The sequence below is a fragment of the Scleropages formosus genome, chromosome 1, assembly GCF_900964775.1.
Source record: "Scleropages formosus chromosome 1, fSclFor1.1, whole genome shotgun sequence".
NCBI lineage: Eukaryota > Metazoa > Chordata > Actinopteri > Osteoglossiformes > Osteoglossidae > Scleropages > Scleropages formosus.
In genome coordinates this window covers 15,500,988-15,512,493 of record NC_041806.1, presented here as the reverse complement: position 1 = coordinate 15,512,493, position 11,506 = coordinate 15,500,988, and the positions used below count along the sequence as shown (strand labels likewise).

At 46.3% G+C, this 11,506-nt stretch overlaps 1 protein-coding gene across 1 annotated transcript in view; it reads left to right on the top strand.

The window, feature by feature from the left end:
* Positions 1-9,457: 9,457 nt before the first annotated feature.
* mylk3 (myosin light chain kinase 3) overlaps positions 9,458-11,506 on the top strand; it is a 28,608-nt gene continuing 26,559 nt past the window's right edge. The window contains exon 1 of the mRNA XM_018757989.1: positions 9,458-9,535. Coding sequence (XP_018613505.1) covers positions 9,458-9,535 — 78 coding nt within the window. The remainder of the gene's footprint in view (positions 9,536-11,506) is intronic.

Below are 11,506 nucleotides of genomic sequence, written 5' to 3'. Positions count from 1 at the left end.
CCCGTGACCCAGTTATGGGACAAGTGGTTTCAGATGGTGTGTGTGTGTGTGTGAGTGTGTGAGTTCCTCACGGGGAAAGTAGATGGTGGAGTGGTTAGTGCTGCAGCCTTTGGACCAGGGATTACAGGCTGGAATCCCTCCTCCTGCTGTAGAACCTTTACACTTTTATATAAATAAGTAAGTGTAAGTAGTTTAATACAGGCTGTGGTGGAAAATACTAAAGTAAAAAGGGAAAATGGACAGACGCAGCATCTGATTTGTCAGAAATGAGACTGAGGGGTTTACAGTGTGACACTATAAATTGTGTCTCAGATTCTCAGTATAATACTGAATCAGGAAAATGTGGTTAATGACATGTGATCTAGTTTATAGTTTGTTCTGATCTTCTTCTTGGACTCGAGACCTATTGTTGCCGAACCTCCATAGCTGCAGCTCATAGGGAGCGGTCAAGGCTCTCTAAACTTCATCTTGACAGCCGTTAACCAGGAAGGCCGAGGGTGCCACATCGTCACTTTGTAAGAGGACCTTAGCCGTTCTGGAGACATCTCCCGCTCAGTCGCCATGTGACTCGATTTCCATGGAGCCCTGTAGTTCTACAGCCTGGTCTTGGTCCAAATGCAGAGAGGCTGCTGGGCCGTTGCTGATCTGCTGGCAGCAATGTGACGCCTTCGGTTTGAGGGGTTTGGCTGCCCGCTGTGACATGCAAAACTGAAAGTTCTGATTGGTTCGCTGCCCCTGCCGGGTCGAGAGCTGTCCTGCGTTGCTCTGGGACGTGCCGTTTTGCTGCCCCGCATCCGGGACCACAGACAGTCATGACAGCACTGTGTCCTCGCACAACTGTGGGGGAGAGAAATCCTCTTCTCCACCCCCAGTGCAACCAGAGCGCGGTTAAGGGATAGAAGTGCACTGTAAAAAATAATAGTCATCGTCCTCAATGAGTGATATTGTAGGTGTCTTGTGAGACTGCAGTTGCTCATGACACTGATGACTCAGGATGTCCGCTCTAGAGGACAGCTCTCTTTTTGGTCCACATTTGCTAGAAAGAGTCCCCGGGTAACGGCTTTCTGCGAAGGCCTGGCGGTTGCCTTGGTAACCAGTCCTGCAGCTTATGCACTAGGCTCCCAGCGTTGAGGGCCATGCCAGCTCATCGTTCATCGCTCATCAGTCATCGCTACTGATGCTGGGATGGATTTGTGAGTGAAACTCTCAGGCTGAGTTTGCAGGTCGCCCCCCCCCCCCACAGCATGTCTAAGCCTATTTCGTTTTCAGGCCGAACAAAGCTCTCCAAGGCTGCTGGCTCTGTGAGTTTGGCCAGAGAAGTGAGGAAAGGGAACAAAGGCCTAGAACCCCTCCACCCCCTACCCCCTCCATTACGGCCAGACAGAAAAACAGATCATTGAAAGAAGAATAACTTGGATGCAACAGAATTTCCTGTAATTGTGTGGCTCTCTGCTGAGGAAGGAATTTTTGGAACTCGTTCCTATAAATAAGTAAACCTTCCTGGCATCGAATCCGATTTCCCTGTGAGAAAATTCAGCACCGCCACGTTTGAATACATCAGATATGTTCTTGCTGCAGTGAAGAATAACGGCGTGATGCTCCTCTATCTCCTGACGCCGTCCGTATTACCCCTCAATCAGGAAACTACCCCAACTCTTTTCTTATGTTGAAAACCAGTCTTTAGTCATATTTACTGTATTAGCGCTTTGCTATTTTTGTTGCCTAGCAACTGAGGAGAGCCCATCGAGTCCTTTTTCAAGAGCAGACACTGTATTGTTGTTGACAGGTAAGTGGGCTTGCAGCCAAAATCCCCGATGAGATATGAATCGCGTTTAAACTCTGCCCGGTTGGAGTACGGAAGACTGCGTGGAGGGGATCCGCTATGTCTGTCTTTCAAAAATGTCTGCGGTCATAAACACTTACCCACTGCGCTGTGTGTCCAGTATTGACTGCAAACGGGACATAATTACCACAAAGTGTCAGATCAATGAATGTAAATGTAAAGGACAACATGGGAACGCTGCAGCAGGCAGTAATTATGCAGTATTGGTGTAAAGTGTGAGCACACAACACCGGTATGGGACAAACGGGACAGGGAAAGCAAAACAACCAAACCATGATGGACTGACTCCTCACACTTTACCCTGGTACTGCACCTCACTATCACCTTGACATGACAGAGCTTCACTGGGATGAATCGGATGACAGGAAAAGGACAAGAGCCACGCAATTCTGGAGCTTATTCATATATTATTAATATATATAATATTATAAACACAGCGCTGCCGGACAGGATGTGAACCAGTTGTTTCCCTTAGTTTTACCACAAAATGGTTGTTTAATGAGAAGGAGTTTTTCTCACCCAACATTATATTTGTGTAATGACCAATTCCATATGTTGCTTTAGAGGAAATCGTGTGTGTTGCAGAAACATGTGCGTAGTGCAGGTGTCAAAATGAGTGAATCCCAAGTTGCATTGGTTAAACCAAGGAGGTAAGTAGAATCAGGTGTGTTAATCGTAATCCTTTATATATTTATTTTAAGATTTCAGATTTTCATTTTATAAGTTCATTTTAATGTTTTACACAAGAGGTTCACATGCTTGCAAGCAGCACTGTGTGAATAAACGGGAGAACAATGCCATTGCACTTCTGCACTAGTCATATTAATATGATTTATTGTAGAATCTATCCACGAATTCCATAAATGTCTACATGGGTGTTGACACAGTCGCCACTGATTTGAGTCTTCTTTTATTGGTCCTCACACACCATGAGCTTCCTGGACACACAGTGTCCCATAGATACAGATACGGGCTATGGGTGTGTGTGCGCTTGTCATTTACAATAATAAATATTTTGTATGAATAATCAGAGTCTAGACCGAGGATTTCTCATCAAGTTCTTTAAAAACGGGATTTCACAATGAGCCAATTAAGAGCGTGATCACTGGGAAATATAATGGAAATCTCTCCTAATTTAAAAATAAACTTTTTAAATTAAGTGACCAAAAAGTATTTTTCTCAGCTGTTTACCTTTCTCTGAAGAATAAATTAAATTTTATTTTCCCATTATCTGTGAATTATGCTTTTAATAAGGATGTAATTATACCTGCAGACATAAATAACTATAATACTTGGGTGAAAATCTGCAATGAAACAGTGGATTAGAGACAGATAGCCTGGGGGGGGGGGTGTTGGTGTGACACCCACGGAAAGAGGAACATGCAAACTCCACACAGGCCGAACTGGATTCAAACTCACATCTCACCTAACAGCCCGGGAGCTGAAAGGCACCAGCGCTACCCGCTGCACCACCGTGCAGTCCAAGGCAAACGAGTGAAACTGCATTCCTCCATAACTGGCCCTTAGCTCATTTACATATTAAGAGGTGGCTACGTAGGTATGGTACATTTCACACACATTCTTTTTAATCCATTCACCGTGTAAATGATGTAAATAAACATTGTCGCCGTAACTCCTTCCTCCGTCGATCACCAGATGTCAGCAGAGCGACACAAAGCGGTCAAACACCACGCGTCCGCTCCGAGTGACCCTCGGGCCCTGGATGTCCTACACCATGTATTCATATTCACTAGAAATTTGTCTTATTATTTGTTTTTTAATGGAACGTTGATGCAGACAGATATCCAGTTTATTTTGATAAAACAATAATTGCCTAAATAAATTTAATATAGAAGCTAACAATATAAAAGATAATGGCCTATCCTCAAGGAAAACAAATCAATATCCAAAATTTCCACAGTAAAGGAGAATGAAATTGCTGAGGATGGCAGCTTTACGGTTTATATCGTATTTTACGTGCAATGGTTTGACTACGCAGTTGTGGCAATGCCTCCATAGAGCTGCCATCATGCCGTCCCTGCTGGGATTCTGCCATACCCATCACACCATACGTACGCTTTTCAAGTCTTCTTGAGGCATGCAGTCCCAGGTCGATACCATGCGCACGGATCACCCTGCACTGACACATAAAAGCCTCGTTGTTCCCTTACTGCTGCTCTTTACGTGTCCCGTCCTGTGCTGTTTGTGGTTCCGTACAGTGGTCCAAACACACATACTCACATACACATGCCACTCGCTGAATGAAGCTCTCAAAGCAGCGTAATAAAAGTGGAGAACAGTAGAGGGTTATGGAGAAATTCTTGAGGTCTTCAGCTTCTGGAGATGTTGGCAGATGTGCAAAGAAACGATCAGAGATGTTGCAGTGGAGGAGCTCATCTGAATGAGTGAGATGCACGTGGACCACATTCCCATTGTCTCCCCGAGGTGCTGGTGATCTTCTTCAAACTGCCCATGCACCTTTCACGCGCCGTCTGACGTTCTTCTGACCAAAGGGTTTTTGATGGGAGTTGCTGCTCCAGGTTGTCTTTAATGGAGCTCCAGATCTTCATCATTGATCTGGATCTTGCAGGTGGCGGCCGCTGCGACTCTTTCACCTCTTTCTGAGTTAAAGCTCTTTCTGAGCTTTGATCCCATAACTACCTGAGCCCTTGTGTGGTCCTAGGCTCTTGTTCTATGTCCTGATGATGGGCTATAGGGTTCGTGTGCATACAGGTGAGGATTGATAGGTAACCAGCAGTGATGGCTGTGAGAAGGGGGTGTTTGAGTGTGTGGGGTGTTAAACACAACCGAGCTTACCTTGGATTTGTGTGTATGTGTTTGTTTGTGAAGTGGGGGCAGCAGGTCCAATAGTCGCTATTTTCACATTTTCTTATTTATACAACGTTTTTCTCCAAAGCAACTGACAATGACAGACTTTTCCACTGAGCTTACAACACAGTAGTTTTTACTACATCAGACCAGGGTGAGTATCTTGATAAAGGGTACTAAAGCAGGGGCTGGATATGAGCCCAGGTCCTTCAAGTAGAAGCCAGTAGCTGTAACCACTAGAGCCATTGCCACTGGGTTCAAATCCCACCTTCTACTATAGTACCGCTGATCAAGGCATTTACTCTGAATTGATACAGTCAAAATTATTCTGCTGTGTAAGTGGGTAAATCAGTGTAAGTAGCTCAGTGCACATCCCTGCAATTGTCAGCTGCTTTGGAGGAAAGTGTCAGAGGAATAATAATAATAATAATAATAATGTGAATATGGGGGCACTATGGCATCAGCTTCTTTCACCTCCTCTTTCCTATTCCAGTCACAAAAGTCCCTGATGCTGTGTGAGCTTTGTGGAAAACTCAGTTGTTCACAAAGAAACAGTGGAGGCATTTGATACCCACCCTAGGCCTCCCCCAAGCCCACACCTTGTCCCTCATCTTGGTGTCCCTCGCTCACGTCTTCACTTCGGACTCCACCATGGAATGAAATGTAGCCGAGAAGGGTGGCACTGGTTTTCGCTCCAAAACAGCGTTTTATACGCAGTTTGGCAGCCTGTTTACATACAGTCTTAGAAATGTGCTCCGTGACATGAATGGCTCCGCAGGGGGCGATGGGCTGGATTCAGCTCTGCACATAGGCTTGTTATCGTTTCAGTGGCACAAACGCAGTCAAACCAGCGGTGCTAGGCCTCCTGATGGCACTGCGGTGACCATTCGTCTCTCGATCCCAAAACACTCTAGGCATCAAGATGCAGGTTGGTGGCAGTGTGTCATCAAGCATCACAACATCATGTAGCAGGCGGTTTCTAGGCATATACTCTAAGCAATTTACACTGATTTACCTATTTATATAGCTGGGTAATTTTTGCTGTATTAATTAAAGATAAGTACCTTGATGAAGGAAGGATTCCCCACACACGTTGTCGGAGGGGGAGGGGATACACCCTGGAGGGGACGCCAGTCCACCGCAAGGCACCCCAAGCAGGACTCGAAGCTCAGACCCGCCACGCAGCACACCCCAGCCAAACCTGCTGTGCCACTGCACTCCCGGCTAGAACTACAACCCAGGTTTAATTCCATGCTGAGGGCTCTTTTGAATAAAGGTGCAGTTATGTACTTGATCGTTCCAGGTTCAAATCCCACCCCCTGCTGTAGTACTTTTCATCAAGGTGCTTACCCTGAACTGATGCAGTAAAAATTACCTAGCTGTAAAAATGGTAAATTAGTGTAAGTCACACTGGAGAAAGACATCAGTGAAATAATAAACGTGGGTGTAAAATCATGGTAAAGCTGGCTGTTTAATACTGTAAGTATCCCTGAACAAAACAAGTGAGCTTTGATAAACAAATGGGAGCTGTGTGACGAACCCGGCGTTTGAACATTTTCGGCTGCGTGTTCCGCAGCGTCAAGGTTCAATAAAGCCGACATTTTGTCACTCAGCTTTACATTTCTTATGCTAAAATTTTTCTAGTGTGAACGAGCTGATGTGGAGTGAAACTCCACTTTAATTTCTAAGAATGTCTGGTATATTTTACAGAAAATTGCAGAAGTTTTAAATAAAAATTTCAGTGTTGTTTATATATTTTTTCAAATTCTTTACATAAAAGACAAAAAAAGATTTGTCTGAGAAATTTGCCTTCTGGCAGGACCTGTATCTACTGCATTCATCTGTATCTCCCTCTCTGATGTCGACGCTCTTCTATTTACTCTGATTTGTACATCACTTTGGAATGTCTACTAAATGAATAAATGTACCAATAAAAGTGTGGTGGTGTGGTGGTGCAGTGGGATTGGCTGGGTCCTGCTCTCTCGTGGGTCTAGAATTTGAGCCCTGCTTGGGGTGCCTTGTGATGGACTGGCGTCCCGTCCTGGGTGTGTCCCCTCTCCCTCCAGCCTTGTGCCCTGTGCTGCTGGGTTAGGCCCGGTTCGCCGTGACCTTGCTTGGGACAAGCAGTTGTTGACTGTGTGTGTACCCATAAAAGTTGTTCAGGTGAATCACAGGTACAGGGCATTTACATTTATTGGACACTTTTTTCAAAAGCAACATACAGCCTTAAGCTACTTGCAGTTATGAAAACATTTATACACACAGTGACTGAAACCATTTGTCCCAAGCAGGGTCGCAGCAAACCGAAGCCTAACCCAGCAACACAGGGCACAAGGCTAGAGGGGACACACCCAGGATTGGACGCTAGTCTGTCGCAAGGCACCCTAAGCGGGATTCGAACCCCAGACCCACCAGAGAGCAGGCACAGGCCAAACCTGCTGTGCCACTGCACCCTCTTCCACCTTTATATAGCTGTGTAATTTTATTACATTTAAATTTATATTTATTCATTTAGCAGATGCTTTTGTCCAAAGCGACGTACATCTCAGCAAAAGTACAATTTATGCATTATATTAAGAGAAAGACATAGCTGCAGACATGAAAGTATCAAGCAAACCTTGTTTGTTACCTACCACTTGCTGCACCAAGGTTCATCGTTTGAGTAGGTGCATAAAACACAGGATAGACAAATGCTGATACCCTCCTACCAATTTCTTTTTTTTTTTTTGTTTTTACATAAGATACACAAACAAGCAAAGACAATGCCAGAGTAGTGGCTGAATAAAGGCTTATCTGGGGATGCTCATGAAGTTACGGTGCATGAACTTTTACACCACACATGTGCTGGAGAGATCTTGGGCGAAGTGGGTTCGGAAAAGGTAAGTTTTCAGACCCTTCCTGAAAGTAGACAGAGTTTCCGCAGTTCTGAGTGACAGGGGAAGGTCATTCCACCACAATGGAGCCAGAACCAAAAACCTAAGTGCTTTACTTTCCTTGCGCGGGACCACCAAGCGAGCAGAAGTAGATGAGCGAAGGGGCCTGGCTGGGGTGTAGCGGTTGATTAAGTCTTGTAAATAGCCGGGAGCAGTTCTATTGATGCATTTGTACACAGTAACCAGGGTTTTGAATTTGATTCTGGCAGCTATAGGAAGCCAGTCCAGAGAGATGAGTAGAGGAGATAAATGGAAGCACTTTGATAAATCAAACAGAACTCGTGCAGCAGCATTCTGTAGAAGCTGCAGAGGTTTGATGGCATTAGCGGGAAGGCCACGCAGAAGAAAGTTGCAGTAGTCTACACGGGAAATCACCATGGCCTGGACAAGTAGTTGGGCAGAATCAGTTCTGAGATAGGGACGGATCCTATGAATATTATGCAGGATGTACCTGCAGGACCAGGTTGTGGCTTCGATGTGCTGAGAGAAAGACAGACTCGTGTTAATCGTTACTCGCAGGCTCTTAACCAAGAAGGTAGGCAAGATGAGTGAGTTGTCCAGTTTGACCGCTAGATCATGACAGGACGAGAGGGCAGCTGGGAGGTAAAGAATCAGAATACTAGAGCAATTTAGGGTAACTACCTTGCTCAAGGATACTAAATCTGCAGGGGGGATTTGAACTGGTAATCTTTGGTCCAAAGGCAGCAGCAAGAACCACTATTTTGCCTGCTGCCCCTTTAGAGAGGGCAAAAGCCTCCCTGTGGGCCCTGCCCCTCTAGCTCCCATTCAGGTTCCAGTGTAGCAACACCCTTGAGACTCGGGTTTCGCGGTCGTGGATGAGAGCACCAGCCTCTGTGTAGGATGGTTGCTCAGCTGGGGTGGACCAGGGGTTCTGTTCCTCAAGCAGTAGCAGAAAAGTCCATCATCCCATCATGTTAAAAATACTTATCATAGGAGATGCTCCGTTCCTGTCATAATCATCATCATAATCATCATCAGAACCATCACGGTCAGCCAGCAGGCAGCTGCCTGCAGACCACGTTGGCCAGATGAAGAACCACGTGATCTTGTGTGTAGTTGTGCAGACACATTCCTTCCGAACTCAAGGGTTCATTGCCGACGGGCCAGGAATACCCACTCTGCTTAGCGAGGGGTCCTGACAGGGAGAACAGCTCTGGGATGCTGGCCAGCACCTTGGGCCATCAAGCTCTTTCCTCCAAGCTGGATGAGAACTGCTGCCCCCCCCAGCTGGCTCTTTCCCCCGAAAAAAGCCCACGGAATCTCATGAATGGCACTTGGCCTGAGCTCCATGAGCCCTTGCTGTGCCGACAGGGAGGGCTGGGGGCGTTGGCCCAAAACGAGCCCTCGAACCTCTTCCAGCCTGACCCTGGCTGAAAAGGAGCCTAATGTCAGGTGGCTTGGGGCCATGGCTTCGGGGGCTGCGGTGCCATCTCCCTGGAGTCTGTCGGAAGACATGGTGTGTTTGTGTGTGTTTTCATGATGAAGATGCACAGCCCCCACGTCACAGGAGTGCACCAAAACAATGTCACATCCCATCGCTATTAATACATGCCACTCATATTTCCTGAATACTTGGTCTAATCTGGAACAGCTGTTATCTTCCCACAGGAAGTAGCCTGGGGTAGGGGGTCTGGGGGGGGGGGGGCGCTATCACAGCAGGATGGCACAAAATACTAAGCAGAAAGGCAGATTAGATAGCCTGGGCCCTCAACACTGATTGTTCTAGTCTTTTCCGGAATGTCTTGCCACGCCCCGTGGCCCTGCCCCTTGGAGGACCCACCTCCTTTCTCGGGAATGGCAGATGTGAGAGCGTGACATGGGCTGGCCAGTGATGGGGACCTCGGTGTACCGTTCCCTCCTGCTCAGCACTGGAGGGTTCAGCGTGTCGGACTACATTCGCAAGTTCACGGTAAGGAACCGAACCGGACCAAACTAATCCGAACCTTGCCAAACCAGGCTTCTCTTGGGCCGCTCTGGGTTCTGACGACACACCTTCACTGGCTTTGCTTTGGGCCACATGTTCCAGATGCGGTGGTGGTTGACATCCCGGTCGCTGCACCTCTTGTTGTTTTGGCTGTGGGGTTTTGCTGCTGCTGCTGTTATGTTGTAGCCTGCGCTACATGTGTTGGGCAAACGTTTTATTCCTTTGCAAGTCCAGGTGTCACTAAGGCGACGTGCTGTGGCTCACTCAGTAAATCTGATGGCTGGTTTTTGCACTTTCCTAGCTCCCATACGCAACTCTTATTTCTATCCCTGTTGCGTCGGTAGCGTTTAACAAGGTGCACCTGGGAGGGACGCCAAGGGTCGTCTTAGGCATCTTTGTTGGTTTTCAAATTGCTTTTAACACTTCCAACATGAGACCCATCTGTGGAAAGACTAAATACACATTTCAATTAGGGCTAGAGTTAATTCATGAGCTGAACAGACTACTTTGCCGTTCCACCTGTATTGAAGACACTCCATAAAGTGGTTATTTATTTATTAATTTATTTATTGATTATGCCCAGAACATATCGGATACACTAGCTTATCCTGTCTTCTATATCCAGGACTCATCCAGCGAAACAGCAAATGTGGTTTGTTCAGAGGCCAGACTTCCTAATTATTCGCACAATAATAAGCAGGCCACGGTGACTCCAGTGGTGGATGCCAGAAGAAATTTCCTAAAATCGCTATGGAGGCGCAGCAGTTAAACTATCGGGACGCACTGGTGTGCTCTGCTTGCCTCCCAGGGGAGATTATTAAATTTGCTCTACCTGCAGTCATTCTTTTAGAGAAATCAGCTCTGCGAGGGAGCGAGAACAAGCTATGAGTGTAGACAGACAGGAATAGATTCTGACTTGAGAGCAGCACAGGGGCTGGGAAAGAGAACATCATCTCCTGGAAGGCAGCTGGAGGTCTGATCCTAGATGGGCGTTAGTGAAATGGCATTAGCTGCTGTGTGTATGTTTGTGTAACCATGTATGTGTGAGTGCATACATTTTCGTCAAAAAATTCTGTCGCCAGCGAGCGTTTCGTTGGAGCACAAACAAATGATTTATGCATTACAATGAGAACGTGAAGTTGCCATAAAAGTAGTGAGTCCTCCAGCCCACAAAGCAGTCATTAGCTTCGGCACATCTGTACTTTCCAAAATCAGGACGTGCTCCGAGGGGATCAAACGTAAACAGTCTCTTTGAGCAGGGTGGGTGCTGATGACTTGAGCGCTTGCTGCCCGTTTGCAAAAGTAATGTTTTTCAAAAGTCAGCATTTGGGCATTTGCCTGTAGCATTTATTATTCTACAAAGAACCTGCTATGAATATATTAGCCTTTCATGCTCGGCATGATCTAGAGAATTGTGGCACAATTGTTGAACGTAGTGGTTAGAGCTGCTGCCTTTAGATCCCAAGGTTGCCGGTTCAAAATCCCTCCACTGCCTCTAGTAGCCCTGGGCAAGGTACTTACTCTAAAAATACTCCAGTGAAAATTACCCTGCTGTATAAAAGGGTAAATCAGTGTAAGTGGCCCAAGATCAGAAGCTGCTTTTGAAGAAACGAGTCAGGTAGATGAATACATGTAGATCTAGAGAAGCAGCACATCCAATCCAGGTGCGTTAATGACGTCCCTCATGAATGTCTGGTGTTCTTCAAAACGCAGGCTGACCCTCTGCTTGGTCTTCATTTCTGAGCATGGTCTCCTAGTTCCACCAGAAGGAGTTTCCACTCTTGGTCTTCATGATGTCCTTCTCAGAGATCCTTTGCTTTAGCAATGTGCTTTGATGCCAATAAATGACAGAACAGGTAATGCACCAGTCACTGGTGCACATTAACAAGGACACTGAAGAGCTGCTTCTGGGTTCACATTCCACAAGTTCAGCTGTGGTGCTTAAACCAGTACTGT